General features: G+C 37.3%; 1 protein-coding gene across 2 annotated transcripts; it reads left to right on the top strand.

Annotated features, from left to right (window-relative positions):
- Positions 1–51: 51 nt before the first annotated feature.
- Positions 52–26,530, top strand: LOC113857584. Of its 2 annotated transcripts, XM_027489634.1 has the most exons (13): positions 52–234; positions 312–916; positions 1,608–1,768; positions 2,995–3,055; positions 3,898–3,963; positions 4,064–4,149; positions 4,314–4,377; positions 8,173–8,385; positions 11,046–11,111; positions 11,504–11,583; positions 11,662–11,789; positions 12,200–12,259; positions 25,942–26,530. In XM_027489634.1, exons 1-11 carry the CDS (start codon positions 90–92, stop codon positions 11,774–11,776), a joined length of 1,662 nt encoding a protein of 553 aa, XP_027345435.1. In that variant the 5' UTR covers positions 52–89; the 3' UTR covers positions 11,777–11,789; positions 12,200–12,259; positions 25,942–26,530. The 2 variants fall into 2 exon arrangements, with proteins under 2 accessions (XP_027345435.1, XP_027345445.1); XM_027489644.1 differs by lacking the exons at positions 12,200–12,259; positions 25,942–26,530 and having other exon boundaries at positions 90–234; positions 11,662–11,922.
- The last annotated feature ends 1,460 nt before the right edge of the window (positions 26,531–27,990 follow it).

Genomic DNA, 27,990 nt, shown 5'->3' with positions numbered 1-27,990 from the left:
ATATTGGGCAGTGAACTAAACCCCTAAAAACCTCTGCTCTGAGTTGCCACAGGAAACAATCAAGATTGAAGCAATTGAGAGAGCTCAAAATGGCATCAAAGAGAGCATGGAGAATAATTCCGAGACCCCTTCTGGAAACAATCCTAAACAACCACGCGCAGCACCACCGCGTCCCTCAACCGCTCCTCCTCCACGGTCCCAGAGGCGTTGGCAAAACCACTCTCATTCTCCAACGTACCTTTCTCTCTAAATTCTCTCTCTAAATCTTTTCTCTCGAAAACCGATTTCACGTTTTCCTTTCTTCATCGCAGGCTTACTCCCGGGCTGGACCAAAGACCATCACCTCACGGGCTACGTAGACTTCGCCCAATCCATCAAAGCCCAGCCCGGCCCATCAAATGGCCCGTGGGCCTCGTGGTCCCTTTGCCCGCCGCCGACCCTCTCCCAGTGCCAGAAAAGCCTGGAGCAATGCCTGGAGTCCATGGCCGAGAAGGGCGTCCGTGCCGGCACCATCACCTCTCAACAGATATTCACTTCACTCAACAAATGGCATGGCCTCGCCACCGCACTCCGTCGCGTGTTGCGGGAGGCTTCTTCCAAGGCCCCTGTTCCGGACAGGGCTTCGCTGGCCGTGCTGTGGGACCGCGCTGTTTTCGCCATGTCTGCTCGTTGTGATGCCGCCGAGAATGAAAAGAGTGCCTTATCCGTTGAGGAGGCTTCTTACTTGAAGGAGTCCCTCGTGGCTCTGAAGCTCGCGAAGAAGGTGATTGCGGTTCAGCAAGGGTGGAGGGCCAATGCCATTGCATTTATGAATCAGACCGGCACTTTCTCCAGGACTTTGACGCATTCTTGCACTGATTGGCCTTGTTTGTTATTGGAGTTGTTATCCCAAGCTGCTGAAATTGATCATTTTCAGGTACCAAATACATGGATTGGATAAATTATTTTGAACTGAATTATAATGACTGGATAAAACATAAACTATTAATCTATTTTGATCCATTAAAAATATCCTAAAAAAATCAATCCATCTGTAATTTATTTGATAAAAACCCATACAACCTATTCATTAACCCTTTTCTGTGGATAGATATTCAACTCATTCCTTTAAATATATTATATATATTTTTAAATATTCTTATGAAATAATTTAATATTTATACGCATTCAACATTACAGCGTCTAGGACTCATCTTTTAAAGACTTGTGCCCATCTAATAGACTTTGGAATACATAACCTAATCGATTACAAAATAGTGTGGACAGTTCATCATCCATCCACTAACAAACGATGATCTAATTCAACCCATCGATTAGTATTTATTTTTTATAATTGGATGGGTTGGTTGAATTTATGCATGGATAAATTGAATAGTTAATGGATAAATGGCTTGAATTGACACCCGTAGTTTAATCAAAAGTTTATCGCTGGCAATGTTGGCTTTTGTACCCTCAATTGCAGTCAACTTTTGAATTATATTGTGGAATATAATTATATAAAGATGCATTTCATACTAACATCTATGCTATAAAGTGATCTTGGGTTGCTTGTTTTTTGTTTAGTGTGCTGTGATGTTCAAATTGATGATATATTCAAATGATTGCAGCCAAAACTGGTTATTAACAATATTGAAGTTCTAAAACATGCTACTACAAATGATGAGTTCTCAGTCAGTGGACCACTATATCATGATAGTCTGATATGGAGAATAATTGCTTTGGGCGCTAATGAACGGTGTCTGCCTGTTATCCTAGTAACGTCTGATAGGTGATTTTCTTAGTTTAACCATCATTTCCTTCCTCTCTTTACATTTTGTCCCAGTTTAATGTGCAATTCTTCTTTAACTCTCACTGTATTTCAGTACAACTCTTTTTAGCCATTATGGGTTGAAATTTATGCTCTTTAAGCTTATTTGTTTCCCAACGAAATCTTTGTGAATTTATTTGCACATTTGTTCCTTGGGTGTCATTTGATCCATGTAACTAATCCACCTCATGGGAAAAGGCTTGGTTGTTGCATTTGTTCCTTTGGCAGAAGAGGCAAGGGACTGTAACATGGGCTTTATATGGATTGTCAATTGTTTCATTGATTTTATACTCTGTAAAAATTGTTAGACAATTTTAAATTGCTTACTATTGAAATTATGAGCTTGTAGAAGTGTGTAATCTCTGTTGTTAAATTTTACATATTTACTTATTTTCCATAGAAGGCACTGCAATTTTTATTTTTATTTTTTGTAAATATATCAACTTCTGAGTATATGTAATACTACCTTTGGTCCTTTTTTATAAGAAACAAAAGACTAAATCACTAAGATCAAGGAAAACAATTAAATTAGTTGCATTTTTTATAAATATAAATTTTATTCCAAAAATACCATTGAATAGTGTAGTTGGTGGCTTTTATATTTGATGATACTAATAAAAGAATGGTATAAAGGAATTTAACAATTAATACATCTCAAATTTATCTTATGTTTCTTATAATTAAGACCAAGAAAATAATTTATTTTGCTCCTTATAAAAAGGATCGGAGAGGGTAATAGTATGGGGAGACTATTTGTAGCAAATTATCAAAAGGAGGCACTGCTAGATGCCAGGACAAAAAATCCAAAATAAGTAGAATCATTTCTAGTTATTTTTTTCCCTGTACCAATTCATTGTTTTGTAGCAACCATACTTTGTCATGATTACAAGTAGTCAATGATGATTTCTGTATTACTACAGTATATCAAACATTTGCCTGTATACTCAAGAGTTAAATGTTTTGCATACATAGACATTCAACATACTTGGTGAGTTGCTTTTCATTGTCTCATTCTGCAGGCCTTTGTTTTTTTAAGTGTTCTCATCTATTTTACTAGTTCTTATATCCTCCCTCTCCCTTCATGTATTCTGAGTTCTTTCATTCTTGTGTAATATTTGGTGTCACTCTTTCTACAGATATTTTACTTTTCCTTTCTATAAATTCCAATGCCTTTTTATTTGCTTCAGTTACTATGCATATGAAGCTTTCTTGGATTTTGGATATATGGAGATATTTATATCACGTGAGGTACATGAATAACCATTGTCTTCCTCCTTCTCCCTCTCTCTTTATACATTCATCACACAAATACATCCTGAGATTTTATGTATGAATTGGGGCCAAAATACATTAACTGACATGTTCTTGTATGTAGTCCTCTTTTGAATTAAGCATGGAATAGGAAATGCAGGATTAGTCTACAGCTATTTTGTTTAGAATGTCTGCCTTCCTTTATATGGAAAAAGTAAATGTGATTAGTAATAGTTCAATACATTTTACCTTTAGAGGCTAGTCACCTGGGCTAGGAAATTTGAAAGGAAAACACAATCTGTTAACATAATTATAAGCCAGTGTCCACACAGCATTTGAAAGGGTTTACTAATGTTTTACGAGGTTTTTGACCGAGTTAAGCAGCTTGGCATTTATAAAATCTGGTAATGGCCCCATTTTATACCATGGAGTTCTTTTGTGGTTTGGGCATGTGTGATGAAGAACTACTGAAGCCCTAGTACGGAGAGTAGATCTATTGGTAGTGGTAGAGGGCGACTGAGAAACTACTGGATAAACTGTTTAATAAGATTTAGGGGTCAACGGTTTGTCTATAGACTCAATTCACAATAGAACATTATGGTGTTGATTGATCCATGTAGCCAACCCACCTAGGGCGGAAGACTTGCTAATGCTTGCTGTTGTAACTTATTCTAGTGCTTGCCCCGTGGAATTTGGTTATGATGTCAAGATGTTTTCGAGATATGTTGTCCTTACACTTTCTTGTATGCATCTAGACAACATGGATAAGTGTCTAAGACCTTTTTCGTTTGTTATTTTGCTTAGTTTATGTTATTCATTCAACATCTTTTGGCTGGCAGACCTTTGGATGGACTCCACAAGAAGCTATAATGCACATGGTCACTGACTATTTTAGTCATTCAGAAGTATGTATATTTTGTTATCTTCAAATACTTTCTTTTTTACATTCATATTTTACTTCCTGGAAATCTTTGCAATTTTTAACTAGTAGTTGTTTAATTGCAGTGGAAAGTGATTGCTGAGGTATTTGGGCCAAACCCTCGACATCTATTTGAACTTTATGCACTAAAACAAAGCAGTTATTACCAGAAGTAAGAATTTTTTTGAATTATTTTATCATACTCTCATCTAAAATGTAGCCTTAGCAATAATTCACTTTTAAGCATTGTGTACAGTTTTAAAGTATCAATGGCCGTAATTATTACACATAACTGGACATACATGTCTTATTACTCTTGCTTTTATTTAACTGTAGAACAACAGAAGACCAGTCTTGTACCTTTGGGGATGTTGTAGATGCATATTTAGCATATTTGCAAGTAAGTTCCAAATTGAGGATGAGATCACATCTCTTATTCTAGACATTGTTATTGTCTTTTACAATCAAAAGCATCAATTGATTTGTTGATAATTTGTTAGGGGGTATATACTGTTTGCTTGAATTTATTGTATCTATTTGCAGAAGAATAAAACGCACTTTTGCAACTGCTAAAAAATTATCTAAGAAAAAAGTATCAAAACCTGCTTTTACTTTTCAACCTGCCAAAAATATTTCCTTATATCTCAAGTAATTTTGGAATTATTTAGAAAAGCATTATCCTAATGCATTATATATTTTGTAAGTTGCATTATTTTATCCATAGTAGTCAATCAAGGATGGCGGCATGAAGCGGCCAACCTCAAAAACGCTATAGCGGGGATAGCGGTAGTGGTATGATCGCTATTCTGAAGTTTTAATACAAACATACATGCTGAAAAATATAAAATTAATATACAAATTTGGAACAAAACAAAAAAGGAAAACTCAAATTAGAGAAGGAAATAAATAACAAACAGCAAAGGGTGCATGAGCAGCCATTGCTTCTACTTGAAGCTTTGAAATTTGAAACAAAACAAAGTAGGGGAATCAAAACAGAGAAGGAAATAAAAAAATAGAGAAGAAAAATAGGAAAAAAAATGTTGAATCATCGGAAAATGTGCAGTTCGCCAGAGATTGAGATGACCGAAAAGTGTTTGGGTGATGTTAGAAGCTTCGCTGACCTTGAAGAAGACGACAAGAGAGGAAGAAAATGACTCAAAATAATCTGGGTCACATTAGAGGGAGATGAAGAAGATGATTGAAAATTGTTCCTTTCTTGTTAGAAGCCTTGTGGGAGATGAAGGCCACACTCCAGCGGTGAAAACAAAGAGAACAGACATGAAATGTAAGGAGAAATGAGAGAACCGAGAGGAGAGCTGAGGAGAGAGTTGAGAGGTGAGTTGAGGGGCTAGGGTTTGTGAGAGGGAGTGAGAAGATTCAGAAAATAAAAGGGAGGGGGCGAAATCCCAAGATTGTCCCCCCTTAAAAGCCCCCAACATTAAAAAATAGAGGGCAAATTTAGAATTTTTAGGGAGGACCGCATACTGACCGCTACAGCCGCGATTTTCGGCTGCTATTTACGGCGTGACAGCCACGACATTGAACCCCAACGCTACAGGGTTGCCATAGCGGGACTGCACTGCTTTGCCGCAATAGTGGCCACTATTGATAACTATGATTTTATCCACCATTATAGTGAAGCAACTTGTGTTAAGATACACAATGTAATAGGCTGTTTGGGAAATTAGTTTTCTTTGTTTCCTGGAATATCCATTGTTGTACTTTTAACATTAGATTTTGATTAGCTAATATCTTTACATGCTTTGACCAAGCCCAATAGCTTTGTGTGATCTATGTAGCTAATCTCACCTGCTGGGATAATGCTTTTGTTGCATGTTAGGTTGGCGTGGTTTCCCTAATAGAGCAGACTGGAGTGTTGTGTCCAAAAGGCGAATCGCTGGAGCAATGTGCTCCAAACGCATCAAAATCTTTTGAAGTATTGAAGTTTATCAAAATCTTTTTTCGAAAAATGGTGAAATATTGAGAAGACTCCCCCTAAACAACAAATCCAGGAGGTTGTTCTATATATACTTATTATATTACCATGGATAAAGACATTATTGTTATTGTTAAGAAACTTGGGCCTAACACTTCTAAAAGTTAGCTCACTCTGATACCATATTAAGAAACTTGGGCCTGACTTACTCCTAAAAACTAGCTCATAGGAGGAAGACTACCCTAGCGAAGGCAGTCGCTCCAGCAGCTTTAGTACTTAGTTAAGGCCCCAGCCCTTAGCCCGGTTCTTATATAAGGAGTATTCTGGCTCTATTCCTAACCAATGTGGTACATTTTAATACACTACCTTCACACCCAGGACTAAACATCTGGTGTGTGAAATTAGCAGGACTGGACATCTACATGGGTGGACCCAACAGGATTGGACATCTGTGGGCAGCCCAATGTTCAAACTGAATAGGCTCTGATACTATGTTAAGAAAATTGAGCCTAACTCACTCTCAAAAGCTAGCTCATAGGAGGAAGTATTTTGGCTCTATTCTTAACTAATGTGGAACATCTTAACAATTATCAAGCTGATAAAGGGCTAGTGACAGATTGTAGCCATGGACAAGAATAGATGAAAAGAGGTCATTTTAGCCATTAGAGAGAATGTATCTCCATAATCTAAACCAAAGACTTGAGTATAGCATTTGGCCACTAGACGAGCCTTAAGACAATTAATATGACCATCAAAGCCAACCTTGAAGGGTACACATCATGGCCTACCACCAACTAGGATGGGAGACTATAACTTGTATTTTTAAGAATAGAAATAGAAGATGAGAAAAAACAAGTATAATGGGAAGGAGATAAACAATGATATGTTAAAACATCATAATGAGAAGAGGGATTACGAGTGGAGTGTATACATTTTCAAAGAGTGATAGGAAGAATATACTCAAGAGGCAAGGTCGAAGGTAGAGGAGTTGGTGCCGAAGGTAAGCTAGAAGGAGGTTCATCATTGGCCTGTGGTGGCAATGAGAATCTGTGATTTCATCTTTGGTATACTTGCAAAGGACGTTGAAGGGGACTATTTGGACTAGATAATCTCTGTGGTGGTTGAAAAACAAGAAGAATTAGAGGAAGAGACAAGGAAAATGTGACTTATAGATTTAGAAGTTGAAGGAGAAGGATAAGACCCAAAAAATAGACTCGACCCAAAGAAGGTAACATCAGCAAGGATGAGATAATGCTTAAGAGTCAAGGAATTTACAATCTTTCTAAGATTAAGTGTAACCAAGAAAGATGCATTTGTGAGCATAAGCAGCGAGGTTGTCAATCCCTGAACTAAGATTATGAACAAAACAAGTGAATCTAAAGACAGGAGGAGGGAGAGGATGTAAAGATTGATGAGGAAACAGGACAGTGTGGTACTTGGTTGTTTAAGGATGGAAGAAGGCATTGGATTAATAAGGTTGTAGGTATAAGGATGACATCTCCCTCAAAACAATAAAGAATATTACCATAAACAAGAAGAGTGCGAGCAAGTATAATAAGGTGTTTCCTTTTTCTTTTAGCAATTCCATTTTGTCCAAGGGTATGAGCACAAGAAGTTTGATGGAAAATACCCTTAGAAGCTATAAATTTTGAAAAGTGTGACACAAATATTCACAAGCATTAACGCTATGCAAGGTGTGAATAGGAACACCAAATTGAATTTTGATATCATGGTAAAAAATTGAAATATAGAAAATAACTTTAATCAATTTTTCATTAAATATAATAGTGTAATGAGAATAATCATCAATAAGGTTACAACAAAGTACCTAAATCAAAATATATGACTAGGACCCCAAACATCAGAATAAATCAAACTAAAAGGAGATGAAGCTCAATGGTTAATACATCACACGAGCATGTTACATGATTTTGATTTTTGAGTGGATTATATATATTACTCAAAATGCCCATTAAATTGTGATAAATTACAAAGAACACCCTTCAGGAGCAAACCAGGGTGGGGACTTTCTATTATTAAAAATTTAAATTAGGAGAAAATTGGTATATTAAAATAAGAAAAAGAAAATTTCTTAAGCTTTTCCCATTATTTTTAGGTGAAGGTGTTTAATTTTCAAAACAACAGGGATGATGTATTTCATTTGTTTTTTTTTGGTTAACTTCAAATTTTTTTTTGTTATAGTATTCTCTCTTTTGCCTGCATGATTAATGATGCATAGTATTATCCAACTTCATTTAGATTACTGTCGTGAATACTGCTTTGGATAGAGCATTGGAGATCTTGCAAAAATTTGCAATTGATGTATACAGTGGAAAGGTTTCAAAAGACAGATTGCGCTTTGGTGCACCTTGGAGGCATCCACCACAAATTGACGATCCTAAGTTGCGTACAGAATGGGCAAAGCTTCAGTTAATGGATTTTGTTCAGTCTCTAGCCAACACAGAATTTGGGGTAAATTTGCTTATCCTTTTTAAGTTTATATTTTGTTCTCATTAGACAACAGTTCTATTGAAAAGTGAAAGATCTAGAGCAAGATTATATAAATACAAGCAAATGCACACATATATGCATGTATATGAAAATACAAACTTGTAGGATAGTGCCCCTACTTTTCTTAGTCTTTGTTAAAAAGGGTTTTTAAGCTTTATTATCCTTCTTTCTGTGTAATACTAATAAATATGTAAAGCGTGTTATTCTCGTTGGTAATGACATTCAAGTTAATTATAGTACCAATAAAAAATTTACTTTTTCTTAATTCTTTCCTTTTAGTACATGCTATTCATGTGGAGCTTTTGTCACATTTTTATCATGTGGAAACACATAATGAGAAATAATCAACCCATTGATATTGTATTAATGTTAATTGATTATCAATGATCAAATTTTGATACTCCTGCAACTATATAAAGGGGCATGCACCCTCCCTCTAACACAGAGCAACCAAGCTCATCTCTTCTTTTCTTATCATCGTTTCTTTCTCTATATTATTCTGTGCATTGTTTGTGAGGCTCCAACACTCTTGGGATCAAGTGCACAGGTTCAGTTGTGAAGTAAACCTTGGGAAGTAAAACTAGGTATTCGGTTACACCAAAGGTTTGTTGGAAATTTGCTTTCAGGGCAGTGGCAATTACCATGGCACAACACTCACTTCTTCCCATTTTCCAAAACTTGTATGCCTAAAATAGCCTGAACCGAAAGAAATCTCTTATGTAAAAGGGGCCAAGAGACAATTATTATAACTATTGGCTTGTTTAGGCAAGGAAGTGATGAGAGTACAAATAGTTATTCTTAGAATCTCCTTTTGTCACATTGATCTTTGTTCCAGTGTTATTGATTAGCTTATGTTTTGTTCCATATTGAATGTTTTTGAAGTAGAACAAATAATTGCTGTTGACATGGGAAATTATTAGTATATTCATTGACATTTAAGTTTGAATGCAATAACATTGTTAACCTGCCTAAATTATTTGGGTAAAAAGTAAAATAAAATAATTAACAAAGAAAAGGATAGATTTGGTTGCACTTTTTAAGATTTTATGCATATATCGGACATATTTGCAAGATCTTTTGCCTTTTCTAGGTGAAGGGGGGGATGACCTTTGGAGAATTAAAAGCTGTACACCACACACATGTATAAGCACTTTTTAATAAACAAAAATACATTATTTTGTTTTGAAATTTTTTTATTTATTAGCATTGAGAGATGATCCATGAATTAGATATAAATGATCATATGTTATAGCAACATAATGAGAGAGAATACGAGTGAAATGTATAGCTTTTTGAAGTGCAATAGGAAGATTAGATTCAAGAGGCAAGGTTAGAGGAGGTGAATGAGTTGATGTCGAAGGTAAGTTAGAAAGAGGCTCATCACTGATTGATAGTGGCAAAGAGGACGTATGCTTCTGCTTGTGGATACTATAAAGGACGTTGAAGAGGACTATCTGGAAGAGATGAGGACTATTTGGAAGAGATGGTCTCCCTGGTTGTTGAAAAATAATAGGAATAGGAGGAAGAGATGAGGGAACTGTGACAGATTCAGACAAGGGGTCTAATGACTTACCAGTTACCTTGAGTGAGTTGGCCCCTTTGTAGGCAGCATTTGACAATGGAGTGGGTAGGAGATCCATCTCACTGCCATCATGGAATCAGCTATCCCTTGTAATCAGTAATCACTATGTTGCTCTTGTAAAGCCGTAAATACTCTAATTAGGGTATGGGGTTTAAAGAGTGATTCCAGATATCTCACTGGTGATTTTGTCAGTGGATGTCTGCTTCATATCAGCCTTCGAACTGCTTTGGCCCATTTGCAGTTTGTGTCGTGGCCTGATGGTTCAGTTTCAGGTGCTTAGTTGACCTTGGTCAAGCCAGGGTTTCATCTAGGGTGGGATCACATAGGTTTCAGTTAGGATCGGGTTTGGGTTAGTTTGTGATTGGTCCAAATCAGAATCAAGAGTGAATATTATTGCAATAAGTCCCAATTTCAGCTCTGCCCCAATGTAATCACAGAACCTAGCTGGGAGATACTGCATACAAGAACACAGACTTTTGAGAACCTCTTTTCTCTCCTCTAGGTTCCCAATCAACAAAACTGGACTCCCTCCAATGAGTGGCCCCATCTCTACTTGTTTCTGCTAACTAACTCTCTAACCCACATATTATTTCAGTTATTTTTATAGCAACACTCTTAACAGTCACTGACAAGGGTTGTGATCCCCTACAACAGTCTCTCCTCTCAGACCGTACTAATAGGAGGCATATTCCTGTTCATATCCCCTACAGCAACTGAGGTTCCATTTGTTGGGCTCATTTGCCTCATGACAGCACTTGGGAAGAGTTTACTCTCGTCCAAGCAGCATTGCCAAAATTTCACCTTGAGGACAAGGTGAAACTCATTTAGGTTTAATAATGGGCACCTCATTGCTGTGACTGGTGGGCCTGCAATAATAGTGTGTGGAAAATAGTGCGTTGCTAGCATCTCTCTTTGTGAATGTAGTATCCTGTATTAAGAAAATTGTAGTACTAAAAGGCATTGAAATTTGTTTATTTACCTACTATGTAAAGATGTGCTTGGAATCTATTTACTAATGCCAAGGGTTGTCTTCAAGCAGGTCAATTATCGAACTGATTATAGTGAAGAAATTTTTGATGATCCATCAACTGTTGCATTATTACAGGTTTGTTATCTTTGTTTTTCAGAAAATTTGTTCGCTTTTAGGATCTTCCTTGCTGCTTTTTATATTACTAGGTCATTCAGTCTGAACTTTTACGCATTCCAGATGATCAGTATCAGTTATTTTTGAAATTACTTGTTTCAATATGATCAGCTAAATGAGTCATGTGCACTTAACTTCAGAAAATTAGATTACCAAGACTTGTGTTGTAATTTTATTACAGTATTATACAACCACAGCAGCAACAACAAAAGCTTGGGTTGGCTATTACTATTCAATAGTGTGATGGCCTTAAATTCCTTAAAATATACTTGTGAAATTTATTAATACTAATGTTCATATTTCCATCATATAAGAAAAATCTGTCTTCTTTTCCCCTCTGTGGTCTTTTGAAGGTGGGGTTGCTTTATGCTCAACGGGATCCACCATTCCTTCGTCCCATATCCAGAGGGATTCAGCGGTGTCTTGTGAGATGGTAAGTTATTTTCTTTCACTGTTCTGATGATAATTGGAGAGGATTAAGATACTTATTTAAACTGAGATTTGGTTTCAGGCTTGTACAGCAGCAGATGCAGCTGAGATTCCACAACTTGATTCATTTTCTTTGGCATAGAATAATACGAGGACGTTATTATCGCCATTTGATGGTCCAAATAGGCTATAAGTAGAGAACGAAAGTAGGTATAATATTTAATCAATCCCCTTTTTTTATACTAATGTGCCATCATTAATTATTTGTCACTATGTTGATCCTTGATGAATGTTGGGATATTATTTATTTGGCGATGGGTAGAATGGGTTTAGTTCATAATCTTGATTATGGTGCCATGGCATTTGTAAAGCTTAGGTGAGGTTTCAGAAGCAGACATATCCAGAGATCAGAGAGGGGTAGAAACTTGGGAATATATACGAAGTACGCTTAGTGGATTATGGAAAGAGTACTTGGATATATTCGACAGTCTGTTTTCAATGAATATATTTTCCCTTTTCTCTGCATTTGTTTTATTATTTATTTTTCCCTGTTTCTTTTTTGGGTGGAGAATGATTTGAGTGAAAATATTCAAATTTCTTAGCTATGGTTACATATTCAGGTTTACCTTGGAAAAAGGACAAAGTGAGGCAAGTCTTCTATCAAATTCATGGAGAGACATGTAAGAATGTTAATTATGGTTATTTACTGTATAAAGATTGAAGAGTGTGATTACCACATGCTATTTGTTTTCTGTATACTAATTTTTATTCAATTGTATTGATTTTTTTGTGGGGTAGACTTTCTATTCGTTATATCCAAAATGAAATGCATTAAAAATGTTCAGAGAGAAACGAGAAAATATAGGATGAATCTGTGTATTTGATTTGAATACATAGTGGAGCTATCTATTTAAAATAATGTGTATAATTACATGACATTATGTTTTCTAAAATTACACTAATCACATATATATCTTATTTACATACATTAATCTCAACACTCTCCCTTGTTGAGAAAGAGAGAAATGCACACCGGAGCTTTCTATTTATAATAATGCATAGTAATTATAGATAATATTAGATAATATCTACATGATATTCTATTATCTAAAATTGATATACGATCACACTATCTACGTAGTTCCTTATTTACATACATTAATCTCAACACTTTCTCTCAAGCTGAAGCATGTAAATCATATGTACTAAACTTGTTACAGATATAACTAATACGAGGTACCCTTAAAGGTTTTAGTGGAAATTTCTGCCAATTAATCATTAGAATTGACAAATTGAGTAACAATATCTCCAGATAAGATTTGAAGTGGCAATCTATCTAAATATGTTTGGTCCTTTCAATAAAAACTGGGTTTGAGACAATATGAAGAGTAGCCTAATTATTATAGATTAGGGTCATCTGTGTGTTCTCTCAAAACTTCAATTCCTTAAGTAGCTGTTTGAGTCATATGAGAACACAAGTGGATGAAGTCATGGCTCAATATTCTGTCTTTGCACTTGATTGTGCAACGACACTTTGTTTCTTGCTTTTTAAAGAGATCAAGTTATCACTAATGAAAACACAGTACCTAGAAGTTGATCTCCTAATTATAGAAAAGCCTGCCCAATTTGCATCTGAATATCCCACAATTTATGTGTCCTTTATCTTCATACAAAGGTCTTTCTCTGGAGCTTGCTTGATATATTTTATGATATGAATAGCTGTCTCTCTCTCAATATTCTTTATAAGGAGAGTTAAGAAATTGACTTATCACACTCATAGTAAAAGAGAAATAGGGACAAGTGACAATGAAATGGGAAGAAAATAAATGATAACTGATATTAACATAATGACAAGAAGGATTACAAGTAGAATATATACCTTTACGGATTGCAATGGGAAAGTCTGACACTAGAAGCGAGGTAACAAACTGTTAGGATGATGTTGGGTCCAGACCAATTGGGCCTCTTCTCAAAACATATCAGAGAAGGAGGGGTAAAAAAGGGATTATGAGCAAGGAGGCTGTCAGGAAGATTCTAACGGAATAACAAATTGAATGACGTGGAGGAGGGAGAGAGCGGCTGAGGGAGGGGATATAAGGTAGATTGATCAGAGGAGAGAGGGGGGAATTATGTAGGAAGTGATTGGGAGGTGGCTGCTGCCTAGGGGAAGTTTCCATCTTTAATCTTCATTGCTTTTCTGCTATTCTTATTTTTCTGCTGTACTATCAGGGGGTTTCCCTGAGGTTTTGGTGTAAATTCCACAAACATACTTAGTTCCTATCAAGTTGGTATCAGAGCTCCCGATCTTGGGAGCGCCTGATGGTGTTGACGAGAATGGAGAACTGGCTGGAAAACGTCGAACGAAGATTGGAGGGCATGCAGGTTGCTATGCAAGAGGAGTTCAGGAGACAGATGGAGGAGATGATGACAGCAATGACAACCAGGCTGGAATCGGCTCTACAGGTGATGAGGGCAGAAAGGGAAGGAACCCATGATAACACCGAAGGGGGCAATGGAGAGGGCGATACTTGGAGGAGGGAGGAAAGGGTGAAACAGGTGGAAGTGCCCTACTTCGCGGGGGATGATCCGTATGGATGGGTGTACAGGGCAGAGCGATACTTCGAAATTAATGGCATCTCAGAAGCAGAGAAGGTGGATACGGCTGTAGTATGTTTGGAAGGGAAGACGCTCAACTGGTATCAATGGTGGGAGCCGCGAGTACCGACCACTGCCTGGCCGGCGTTCCGACAAGCTCTGCTGAGGCGTTTCTGGTCGTCTTCCTCGGAAAATCCCTACGAGGTGCTAATGGGACTGAAACAAAGGGGAACGATTATAGAGTATAGGGAACAATTCGAGCTGTTCTCTGCTCCGCTATGATTCTCTGACGAGGAATTCATGATTGGGGCCTTCCTTAACGGCCTAAAAGAAGAAATCAAAGTAGAGGTCAGGTTGAGAGATTCAGGGGACTTGAGCACGATGATGGAGATGGCCCAAAAAGTCGAAGAAAAAAATAGGGTGTTGGGCCTCTCATTTGGGCCTCCTCCTAAAGGGAGTGGGTCAACGTTTAATAAGTCAAGTTAGGCCGAAACCAGCGGAGCCCAATACGCGCCTAGGCAGAGCTGGACCAGAAGAAGCGAACCCACTTATTCTCTTGGGCTTAGGGCTTCTAACCGCCCCAATGGCAATCGGGTTGAGAAGCAAGGGAGTCCAAATCACTCTCGCGACCTAATCTCCTCTTCCTCACATCGTAGAGGCTTGGGGTTCAAACGATTACAGGGGAGTTAGTTGGCTGTAGTTGAGACACGTTTTTCGGGTGGACAATATGGATTTTTTCGATTCGAGATGGTTAACCACTTTTTTAACCATGAGAGGGAGGTCAGGGAGAGGATTGCTAGGCAGCCTCCTCAGCCCATAAGAGATGATCTTATGTAGTAGCTCAATAGGACCCCAGCTTCCATTTCCATCTTAGAATTGCTGCTTCCCCATCCTCCTCCCTGCCCTTACTAGTAAAGGCTCCCAAGAAGTAGAAATGGATGAGTCCATGATGGATTTGTCTGAAAACCCGGGTTGAAAAGCGCCCGGCGGTGCGAGGTTGATGAGCAGGGATGAAAGAAAGGGGCGGGCGGAATGGATGAGCGAAAGGTGCCATGCCATGGAGTGAGGAATATCCTAAGTCTCATGTAAGACAACTAAATGCACCTCGAGGCCGAGGAACTGGGAGACCTTGTCGAGCACAGGATAGGCAATTGAGAGATAAAGCTAGCCTATTCGTTATGGGGAATCAATGCTCCGGGCCGAATAGAATAGAGCTTGCTTACCTCTGGCACCTGGCTTTATCCGGGCTGGTTTGGGATACGAGCTTATCAAATTCCTTAACAAAAAAGGGGTTGCCCCTACTGACGAAGAGACGAAAGGGGGGTCATTGAATGACTCTGAGAAGCGACGAAGGGGGCTCTGTTTCCACTGCGATGAGAGGTTTTCGCCGGGCCATGTTTGTCGCAATAAGCAGCTCCACGTCATTCTGTTAGGTGAAGAAGACGCAACCCAAGTCGACGTTCTTGAGGAGGATGAAGTTGAAGGGGTAAATCTTCAACTAAATGCCAGTAGTATCACCGGTATGACTTCGAAGAAATCATTGAAGTTATGGGGACTGATCTCAGGTAAGAGGGTAATTGTAATGGTGGACTCCAGGGCATCGCACAACTTCTTGTCTCCAGGTTTGGTGGAAGAGCTAAATATCCCCACAGAGGCCACAAAGGGGTATTTCGTTGAAGTGGGGGATGGGCAAAGGTTGGGAAGCCATGGGGTTTGTAGGGGGGTGGTGTTGGAGTTACCTAATTTACAAGTCATTCAAGACTTTTTCTTGTTTGACTTAGTGGGGGTGGATGTGGTGTTGGGGTATGAATGGCTCAAGAGCTTAGGGAAATTCAGTGCTGACCTGCGACAGCACTTGATTGAGGTCCACAAGGATGGAAAAACGATTGAGGTGAAAGGGGACGTGGGACTAGCGCGGACAGTGGCCTTATTAAAGGCTATTAGAAAGGAGTTAAAAGGGGAGGCTGAGGCTTATTATGTGGAATTGGGCATGATCACACTAGGATATACAGAGTTACCCACTCAGGTAGCAACGTCAGCTCCAGAGGCGATAAGGGAGTTATTGAGGGAGTTTGGGGAGCTGTTTAAAGAGGGAACAAATCTTCCCCCTCCAAGAAAATGTGACCACGCCATAGTTTTGAAAAAAGGAGCAACCATCCCTAACATCCGTCCTTATCGGCATCCTCATCGCCACAAAGAGGAGATTGAGAAATTCGTCAAGGATATGCTAGCAGCGGGCTTGATCAGACCCAGTACCATCCTCTATTCTAGCCCACTGATTCTTGTCAAGAAAAAAGATGGTAGCTGGCGCTTCTGTATGGATTACTGCGCCCTTAACGGTCTCACAGTCCCAAACAAGTTCCGTATCCCAAACAAGTTCCGTATCCTCAACGTTTCAATCATTAATGAATCAGATTTTTAAACCTTATTTATGAAAATTTGTACTAATCTTTTTTAATGATATTTTAGTGTATAGCCCAGATTACTCTTCCCATATTGATCACTTGAGTGTAGTTCTTCATGTGCTAAGAAACTAGGAGCTATGGATCAATGGTAAGAAGTGCAGTTTTGGAGAATCACAGCTGGAGTATTTTGGGCACATTATATCCTTGACTGACCCTGAAAAAATTTCTGCTATGACCCGTTGGCCAGCACCCAAGGACATCCGCAGTCTGAGGGGATTCTTGGAGTTAACTGGGTACTACCACTGCTTTGTTCGGAATTATGGGGTTATTGCTAAACCCCTCACTCAGTTACTGAAGAAGAATAATTTTAAATGGACAGGAGAAGCACAAACAGCGTTTGTCCAGCTTAAGAGGGAGATGGAGGTTCTGCCCACCTTAGCCATGCCAAACTTTGACCTACCATTTGTAATTGAGACTAATGCCTCAGGTTATGGAGTTGGGGCAGTTTTAATGCAACAAGGACGACCCCCAACATTTATTAGTCAAGCTTTATCAGACCGAAATAAGGTGAAATCTGAATGTGAGCTAATGGCCATTGTATTTGCTGTTCAGAAATGGCGTCAATACCTGTTAGGCATTCACTTTATTATCCGAACTGATCAAAAGAGTTTGAAATTCCTTTTGGAGCAAAGGGTTCTGGCAGGGGAACAGCTGAAATGGGTAACCAAGCTAATGGGGTTCGACTTTGAAATTCAGTACAAACCAGGACTAGAAAACAAGGCGGCTGACGCATTGTCTAGGGTGATGAGTTATAACACCATATCTATGGTGACTAATGCCGACCTTGTTGACCTGGCTGAGGAGGTCCTTGGTGATGAAGTGCTGAAGGGAATCGTGCAGCAATTAGTGTCTCATCCTAATTCCCATCCACACTATGCAATCTCTCAAGGATGTTTGTGGTATAAGCAGCGACTAGTCCTCCCTAGGGCGTCGGCCCGCATCCCATTATTGTTGGCAGAATTCCATGCCTCACCTTGGGGGGGCCATTCTGGAGTGACAAGGACTTACAAGAGGTTGGTCATGGTCTTCTATTGGACAGGAATGAAACAGGATGTGGAAAAATTCATCGCTAGCTGTCAAATTTGTCAACAAAGCAAGCATGAAACCTTGAAACCTGCAGGTTTATTTCAGCCCCTGCCCATTCCCATGCATGTATGGGAAGACATCTCGATGGATTTTATCGGCAGACTTCCCAAGGCTAAAGGTGCTGACAGCATTATGGTGGTGGTCGATAGGCTAAGCAAATATGCTCATTTCATCCTCTTACTTCACCTATACTCGGTTAAAGAGGTCGCTGCTGTGTTCGTAAAAGAAATAGTTCGTTTGCATGGTTTTCCTACATCCATAGTTTTAGATCGGGACCGAAATTTCATTAGTTCATTTTGGAAGGAATTGTTTCGTCTCTCGGGCACCAAGCTGAAATTCAGTTCAGCTTACCATCCTCAAACGGATGGCCAAACCGAAGTTACCAATCGCACCATTGAAGCCTATTTGAGATGTTTTGCGAGTGATCATCCACGTCAATGGTTGCATTGGTTGCCATGGGAAGAATTTTGGTTTAATTCTTCATTCAACGCTTCTATTAAGATGACCCCCTTCAAGGCACTTTATGGCCGAGACCCTCTTGTGATTGTCCCTTACTGTAGGGATAGTACTATGGTGGCTGAGGTAGACCAATTATTGCTGTTGCGGGACAGCATCATAGAAGAGCTTAAGCAACACTTACTTAGAGTACAGTGGAGGATGAAAGGGCAGGCAGATAAGGGCCAGCGAGAAGTGGAATATCAGATTGGGGACATGGTGTACTTGAAGGCTCGACCATATAGGTTGAAGTCATTAGCAAAGAGAGTAAATGAAAAACTGAGCCCCAGATTTTATGGCCCCTTTTGTGTGAAAGAAAAAATAGGAGCTGTTGCCTATAAGTTATCGCTGCCAGAATCATCACGAGTGCACCCTATTTTCCATGTTTCTCAGCTGAAGAGAGCCCCCCTACTAGTCAACCAAGTCAGGCTCTGCCCCCATTTTTAACAGAAGAATTTGAGCTCCAAGTTGAGCCTGAAAGGGTGCTGGATGCCCGGAAACTCATGAATGGATGTTGGGAGGTCCTGATTAAATGGAAAAAATTGCCGGAGGAGGACAGCACTTGGGAAGAAGTTGATCTGCTGTAGGCCATATTTCCGCACTTCCACCTTGAGGACAAGGTTCCTCTCAATGGGGAGGGTATTGTTGGGTCCAGACCAATTGGGCCTCTTATCAAAACATATCAGAGAAGGAGGGGTAAAAAGGGGATTATGAACAAGGAGACTGTCAGGGAAAATTCTAACGGAATAACAAATTGAATGACGTGAAGGAGGGAGAGAGCGGCTGAGGGAGGGGATATAAGGTAGATTGATCAGAGGAGAGAGGGGGGAATTATGTAGGAAGTGATTGGGAGGTGGCTGCTGCCTAGGGGAAGTTTCCATTTTTAATCTTCATTGCTTTTCTGCTATTCTTATTTTTCTGCTGTACTACCAGGGGGTTTCCCTGAGGTTTTGGTGTAAATTCCACAAACATACTTAGTTCCTATCAGATGACATCACTCCAAAAACAATGGAGAACATGAGCATGAAACAAGAAGGTACAAACAATGTCAAGATGTCTGTTTTTAGGTTCAACAACCCCATTCTATTGAAAAGTATGAGGACAAGACATCTGACAAAGAATTTCATATGATGTCATGAAACTAGAAAAAGGAAAAAGACATATTCTTTAACATTATCACTACGTAAAATACAAATAAAAATGTCAAATTAAGTTTTTATTTCATTATAAAAAGAATTAAAGATAAAAAAGAATTCAAAATGATCTTTCATTAAATAAAGCCAAGTACATCAAGAAAAATCATTAATAAAAGTGACAGTATTTTGATCCTAAACTAGAAATGACACAACTAGGACTCAAAAACATCTGAATGAACTAAAACAAAAGGAGATGAAGCCCAGTTAATGACATGATTAGGAAATAAACTACAAACATGTTTACCTAATTGGCACGACTCACAATTTTGAGAAGACAACTTAGAGGGACCTAGCAATAACAGCTTCAAGTTGGCAGGATTGGGATGACTTAACTGACCATGAACCATGAGTGGAGTGTCCACTGTTGTACCAATATGAGTGGATTGTCGGAGCTGGTACAGATCTTAAGGCTCACATTCAAAGCCAATCATCCTCCTTGGAACTCCAATACTGCAAAGTAACATAATCTTTGGTAAACAAAATAATGCAACTAAGTGATCGAGTAAGACAATGGATAGAGAATAGATTAAAAGGGAACCTAGAACATAAAGGACACTATCAATATAAACATATGGAAGAATGAATACAGTGCTAATATCTCTAGGTTGTGTTTGGGAACCATTAACCAAAGCGATAGGAGGCAAAGAATTAGAAAAAGATAGAGTAGAGAAAAGAGATTTATTACCACTAAAGTGATCAGTAGCTCCAGAATCAAGAACCCAGATCATAAGAAGGAGAACTAGATATCCCAGCAAAGGAATTGTTAGTTTGCACAACCGACATAGTTAAAACAGAAGACTAACAGGTTTCACCCCACTTTAGAAAGTTATCATAAGAGATAGACAGGGCTGAGGAGCAGGTAGTATGGCCAACATTGACAAAAGGGCCTTGTGAAGTAAAGTGAGCAATGTTGGCCATGCAAGGAGGGAAATGATAGAAAGGAATTAACTCAAAACATAAGTAGTATAACCCACAATTCAAAGCATAATTCATTACAAAACAAACAGTCATCAAATGTAAAGTTAAAAATAAAAACATAATTCTTGTTGAGCCATGTTAAGAAAAGTTGATATAAAGGGAGAGGGAAAACTGAATAATGGAGAGGGAGAAAGAGAGAAAAAAAAAACACAGAAGTGGGAGAGGGAAAAACTGAAATGAGGGACATAAAGAAAAACTAAAAGAGGAAAAGGGAAAAATGAAAAAAGAAGCTACCGGAAGATATGGAGTCATTGGAGATGGAGGACTGATACAAACCTGAGTAACACAACCAAAATTCACAGAACAAGAACAAAGAAAAATTAGAAGAAAATTAAGGATGTTTATTTTATAAAAGAATTACAATAGGATGGACACACTTCTGCAACCAAACAACACTCCTACAGTGAGTTAGTGCCCTCCATTCATAAAAAACTCTGCCTCTTTCCTTGCTAGTATAGGCTTTCTAGACTTTGATCCCATGTAACAATTGATGGATCATTTGCCCTTTTAGATCATGACTCATTTTGGGTCCTAACACTGCCACAGCCTATCAAATAAAGATCAAAAAACAAGAGAAGGGGCAGTTGAATTGGGTTTTCAGTTTCACATTTTTTATATCAGAGGTCTCTGAAAAATTCTTTTATTAACTAGATTTCTGAAAATTTGATTTTTGACCGAGCTCAATGTGTAGCTAACCTCACCTAGTGAGATAAGGTTGGGTTGTTGTTGTTGTAAAGTCAAAGGAGGATAGATGAAGAAAAAGAACACCAAAATTTACATTGGTTCAGCCCACAACACAAGGGCTACTTTCAGTCCTTGACTTGTCAAGATGTTCAGTTTTTTACTAACAAACTGTTTCACTTTTTATGTATTCTTGCACAAGCCTCTTCATACTCAATAATCCAAACATTCTATTTGTTGCCTCTTCAGGCTTTTCATACACTCAAGTAGTATTACTACATCCTTTTCAGGCCTTTCTTTTTCAAGATAGAATAACAAGAAATTTTAACTCTTAGTATTGAAAAAGAGACTAGAGAAAGAATATTTACTATAAAAGTTTACAAGATAGTGAGTGCCTTGTTGTACTGGGCTCATTCTTGTTCTCGTCTTTTGCATGGATAGTTGTCTCTTTATATAGGCTCTAATGCAATTGTATATCTAGACAAAGTACACCTTTTTTGATAAGTCTTTTGATAAGCAGAGTGCTTTTATTTCAGCAAAAGTGCTTTATGAGCTCTTCCTTTCGTTAATTTTTTGAAATTGTGCTATGGTGTGTAGAAAGTCCAGTAAGGTGCTTTTGCTTTTACTAAAAATACAATTTTCAAATCTTTGAGATATAGTTTTGTTTCTTTGGTCAATTAATACTTTTGATTAGATTTACTTTGTGTAAATTGTCAGTTAGAGCTCATCACTACTTTTTGTACATACTGTTGGTTCCTCTGCACTGTCATGTAGATGTAACAATGCCTTGAAGGTTTGTTTAGTCTGAAACACTTAACAGGCTTTTCAAGTAGCAATATAAAATTCATCTAAGACTTAATATAATTTTTCATGCATCAAAATTCTATAAGACATTCTGATGAGGGGTCAACTGTCTCGGCTCTAACATCCTTCAATTTCAGCTTTGTCCTCAAGGTTGAAGCAAGAAAATTGGAAAATTGGCTATGGATAGTATACTCATCTTCCCAAGTGGCCTGATCTACAGGCTTGTCTTTCCAATTTACTAATAGTTGATTAACGTTGTCCCCTTCTTTAGTTTCAGTTCTGGCGCTTGAGACAGAAATAGGCTCAAAAAGATAAAAAAATTTCCCCTTCCATTCCTTGGCAGCTCCTTCTCTATTTTATAATCAATAACAGCTTTCTTCAGCAAAAGCACATGGAACATTTGCTGTATTTGTGAAGAGTCAGGAAGCTTGAGCTTATAAGCTACTATACCTTAGCAATCCACCAGTTGAAAGGGCCCACAATACCTTGCTGAAAGTTCAGCATTAATCCACATAGCCACAATGTTGTTTATTGGGGTGCAACTTTAGAAATACCCACGCCCCGACATCAAAACTCCATTTCCATCCTCTTTTTATCAGTTTGACTTTTCACCCTTACTTCTGCTTGCAGTAGATGATATTTCAATTGTTGAAAGGCTTCATCATGATCCATTAACTCCCTCAAAATTGCTTCACCCTCATTTCACCCAGGAGAAAACAAGCAATCACAGGAGGCTGCTGTCCATAAACTCTCAAAGGGTGTCAGTGTCACCCCTGTGATTTCATGTAAGGTAGTATTATACCAATATTCGGCCCAATGTAACCATGTAACATTGAATTCAAGTTCTAGGTTGATCAAAACACTGCAAGAAAATTTCAAGACATCTATTCACTATCTCGATTTTCCTGTCAGTCTCAGGGTGATTAGGAGAGCTCATCTTAAGTTGGGTACCTTGCAGTTTAAACAGTTCCTTTCAAAAGTTGCCTATAGAAAATTAGAAATTGGATCTCTATCACTAGCTTTAAGTATGCCATGCATCTACACAGCTTTCAAAAAAGTTTTAACTTTTAAGCCACCACTTGAGCTTTATATGGGTATTTCAAAGGAATGAAGTGGCCATACTTAAAGAGCCTATCCACCACCACAAACATGGTACCATAACCTTTAGCTTTAGGCAAATCAATGATAAAATCCATTGACACCGCTTCCCAAATCATTTCCAGAATGCTCAAGCACACACATCACATTCTTCTGGATCACCCTACACCTATCCAATACGAATTGGCTGCAATCCTCCAGTATGTTCTATAGAAACCAGAATATACTTGGGGAGTGGCATGAAATTCCTGCAGCAAATGATGGATTAAAGATGATTAAGCAGTGAGTACCAATCATCCTTCATAAAAGAGAACACCACTTAAGTAGGAAAAACCATGTCTAGAGCTTGCATCCTTCTGTAGATCTTCAATAATTCACTGGAAAACCCTATCGTGGTGAACTTCTTCCACTACCTTGTTCCTATCCACCCAAGTTGGTTAAGAGATTATAGAACCAAACTAGCCTTCTACAACCACCCAAGACAGAGCATCAGCCCCTCTATTATCAAAACTAGGTTTGCACAAAATGTCAAATTGGTAGCCAACGAACTTAGCTGTGCAATTCTGTTGGTCCATGGTGAAAATTCGCAGCTGCAATAGCTACTTTAAACTCTACTGGTTTGTACACACTGTAAAAGGCCTTCCTAACAGATATGGTTTCCAATGTTAAATAGATAAAGTGATGGCCATCAATTCCTTCTCATATTCAGATTTAGCAAGTTGTCAATCACTCAGTGCGTTGCTGATGAGAAATTGGGTAATGCAAGGACAGTTGAAGATGTCAACTTCTATTTCATAAGCTCAAAAGTTGCTTTTGCCAGTGAATTCCACTTGAACTGCTCCTTCTTGGTCAACTTAGTTAATGGCCTTGCCACTTTCTCATAATCTTAGATGAACTTCCTAGAATAACTTGTTGAGCCTAGGAACCATTGCGCCCCTTTCACACGTTTTTGAACTGGCCACTATAAGACACTTTTTACTTTATTGGGATCCATAGCCACACCATTCTTGACGATAATGCGCCTTAGGTACTGATGTGAATTAATGCGATCTTTTATTGAGTTAGCTCAATTATGTCAAGAAACATTGTAAAAGGGTTCATAAACTGTGAGTTAATGACCATGAGATAATTTGAAAGAAAATTAAGATTTCAAATACAAACAAACAAGAAAACAAAAGATGGAAAAGAGAAGAAAAGAAGAAAGCGTTACAAACTCAGTTTAATGGAGAATAAAAAATGATAAGCTCATTGTAGAATCGCCATAATAATGTGAGGAACCCTTGATACAATCCAATATTTCTAAGTTTAATAATTATATATTTTATTATAAATGTATTGAGTAATAAATAAATGTAAATAACCTATAGTATGTATAAAAGAAGTTAACCTATTCAATTCTATAAATTTTATAAACAAAAATGTGTTTTACTTAAGTTTTGCTTTCAACAGTGGTTAACATAAATCCTATACTTTTGTCTCATACATATTTGTGGTTAATATAACATTACTAATTTGATATATACCATTCATGTGCATCTTTAATATTGTCACTTTTCTTCACTGTCATAGATTGGTGTATTTCACAAAATTTAGTAAGCAACACTAAGTTAGTGACATTAGTTTTGAAATTAAAGATGGTAAAAGGATAAAAGAAAATTAATAACCTATAGGCAAATATTGTTTGATATTAGTAATATTGTATTTGGTTAATTAACTCCAAAAATAGACAATTATTTCAAAGATTTGGTTAATTTTGCGTTACCATAATTATAAGAGAGGTTTGTAACCTTTTTTATGTCTTATAATTCATCTTTAACGTTGTCATATTCTTCGAAGATCATAAATATTTTACTTATAAAAAAGAATTGGTAAGCATTGCTCTCAAGTTATAAGGTTTAGTTTTCAAAGGTAGTTAAACTATATTGTAGGGTTAATAAATTGTACTTTCTAAAATGGGAATAAAATCAACAATTTAATAACTAACGAACTATCAAGCAATGAACAATAAAAGGAAGAAGGAGGTTTGCTTGAAAATGGAGGGCATGAGTTAAAGAAATAAGATGTACCATGGAATCCAAGGCTTCAACCAACAACAAAAGATGTCAATAGTCTTGGGTGAAAGGAAGAAAGGAGAAGAAGTAGCTTCATTTTTTTATAAAGTTAGTAAAGATAAGTTTCAATTAAGGAAGGACAATATTTGTAGAGACAAGAGCCTCTGTCTTTCAGTAAAGTGAAGAAAAATCTTTAGTGAGAGAAGTGAATATTTTTAGTCAATAAAGGAAAGGCACACAAGTTTGGGTAGGAAAAAATAAAAGATTTTTTTTTTGTTTTGTAATTTTTTTTTGTTTAATTTAGTGAACAAAAATTTATTTATTCACTTTTATAAGAAATTGGAGAACTCTTTAGATCCATTTTTGTTCAAGTGAGATGCAGCTCACTCAGACGAGATGTCTCTCGCTTAAGCAAGAATAACATAAATTTGAGTAGTTCCACTATCTGGTATTCTCGTCCAGGCGAAAGTTAGCTTGTCCAGGCGAAAGAAGAGCTCACTCAAGCGAGAGCACGTGATAAGTGTCATATTTTAGTAGTTGTCAATGTATACTTTGAAACTTATTTGCTTTCTTTTAACATTGTTTGCACTTAAATTCTATGTAATTTTTATTTTAATGCATTTAAGTCATGTCATTTAAATTTAGCAAATTTACCCTTAATTTTGTTAAACAATAGAAGATATTTGATCTACTTTTCTTGTGTGAATTTTCTTAAGGGCAAAGGCTTGATGAGGTGTTCATATTTATAGCTTTATATTGTCTTCAAATCATCCTTCATATGCCTTGTTTTGAGAGTTTTTATCATTTCTTATTGATAGAAATGATTTGGGCTTGTTTTGCATGAATGTTGTAGTTTTGTATTTTGAAATTTTCTGACCTCTATCAACTCTTTTGACCATATTTTTTTCTACAGATATTATTTTTGGCTAATTTCAGTTGCATTGGATTCTCCACATCTGCGGCTTCAAAATGCTATATCGTTTGCTGGATTTGGAGTTGTTTTCTATTTTTTATGATTTTTTTGAAGATGAGTCAGATTTGCTAGAGTTGCCCAGAATTCAAGTCTTGCTCAAGCGAGAATTATCTCGCTTAAGTGAAAAATGCAGAATTCAGAACAAATTTTTTGCTGGTTTTCTCGCTTGAGTGAGATTTTGAGCGAGAAATTGTGCAGTAGACCTTGCTCTCAGGTTAGGTTTCGCTTGAGCAAAAATTGACTCGCTCGAGCGATAATTCACTTATTGCCCTACAAAAACAGAAGATTCAGCTCGGAAATGGATAGCCAGAGCGGGCTTTGAAGCCCTAGCACATCATTGACCCAATTTTGGAATGCAGAACAAGAGAAGCGTGGGGAAGCAGCCATATAATTGTAGAACTAATTTCTATCTCTTTTTCATGTATTTTTTTGTTGTTTTGTATGTCATGAACAGCTAGAACTCTAGGGTTTGGATGTAATCTTCATACTTTGAATATTTTGGTATTTTCAATATAGATTTGTTCATTTGCAATGAGTTGAGTGTGTTTATTTTGATATTAATGTTTGTTTCTACCCTATGGGGATTAATTCATGATTTGGGAATCTGAGGTGAGTTAGAAAACTACCTTGGAACCTAGTTGGGATAAATACACGCAATAGGTTGGGACTATAGGGATATATTTTAATCTATTGTATGCTATATAACTCTTGATATTAGTGCTGAATTATTTGTTGTGTAGGTAAGAAATTATTATTCAATAAATATATTTTAGAATCTCGAGTGAGAGGAATTCATCGAGTGAATATAATGAGAGTGTATCATAGAACTTTGGTATTTGTTCAATGTGTGTTAAAACCAAAATATAAAGAGGATGATAGATGAAGTTGAATCCCCAATTTTATCATAGTAGTTTAATTTGTTTTTATTTGCATTTATTTTCTATGAACCAAATTATCAAAAACTCAAAATATCACTTAGTTGTATATTTGTGATATTTAGGTGTTTGTAATTTTAATTTGGATAACTGAAATTACTAGAGTATCAACATTCCCTGTGGACACGATAACCTTTTATACTACATCAAAAACTTGGTACACTTGCCAAATCCCCTAACAGCACACGAACTTGAAAGGGTATTTAAGGGACTCGAGTGCAGATAAACATTCATTTTTACTAGAAAGCCTTCCCCTCTCACTTTTTTTCTATTCTCTCACCTTCTCCCCTTAGAGAAAACCTTCTCGAAGTCGAATTTCTTCTCAACCCAAGTAGGAACACCTTGAGTGCAGGTATAGGTGAGTTCTTGGGACTTGGTTCTCTAACTCTTCTCGTTACTTCTTAAGTTTCTCTTCTCAAGGGTTTCTATTTTGTAATAGTGAGGAGATCTGAGCTCTTGAACGTTGTTTCTCTCTTTGGAACTCATGAAGATTTCGATTTAAGAAAACTCATTCCAAGTAAGGGTAGCTTTCCTTAGAAGATCTTTATTTTCCTTTGATTGCTAGAATATTATATCTGAATCTTATTCTACCTGAAAGTGGGTTGATGTATGAACAAACCTACTGATGTAAATACATATATAAATTTTTGGGTTGTATGAAATACCCTTGGGGCTTTGTTATTCTGTTGAGTTGTTGAATTTAATTTATGAAAATTATATCTTTTGTACTAATATATATATATATATATATATATATTATCTCATAAATAAATCCATATAGGGAATAATAATGTATGATATTATTGATCCTTTATAAAAAAGGGGTCGTAACAATTGTAGACTTGATGAATGTTATCAACTATGTATGAGAAGCTATTTGTAACTAATAAAGCTTATTTGATGTGTTGGTTATTCAACCTTAAGATAGGAGAAAGTAATTATATGACTAATCACATTAATGAATTTAATACAATTGTTGCCCAAATAGTGTTAGTGCAAATTGTGTTTGATGATGAGGTGAAAGCGTTGATTTTATTATTATCCCTTCCAGATT

This window comes from Abrus precatorius, unplaced genomic scaffold, assembly GCF_003935025.1.
Source record: "Abrus precatorius isolate BTA unplaced genomic scaffold, Abrus_2018 Scaffold1, whole genome shotgun sequence".
NCBI lineage: Eukaryota > Viridiplantae > Streptophyta > Magnoliopsida > Fabales > Fabaceae > Abrus > Abrus precatorius.
This window is presented reverse-complemented; position numbering and strand designations above follow the sequence as displayed.

What these genes read in the sequence shown, in the direction of transcription:
- LOC113857584 (XM_027489634.1), top strand. Translation starts at nt 90, where the DNA reads ATGGCATCAAAGAGAGCATGGAGAATAATTCCGAGACCCCTTCTGGAA. An exon ending in CATATTTAGCATATTTGCAA is followed by an intron (nt 4,378 to 8,172) that starts GTAAGTTCCAAA and finishes AACTTCATTTAG; the next exon opens with ATTACTGTCGTGAATACTGC. An exon ending in CAGCGGTGTCTTGTGAGATG is followed by an intron (nt 11,584 to 11,661) that starts GTAAGTTATTTT and finishes ATTTGGTTTCAG; the next exon opens with GCTTGTACAGCAGCAGATGC.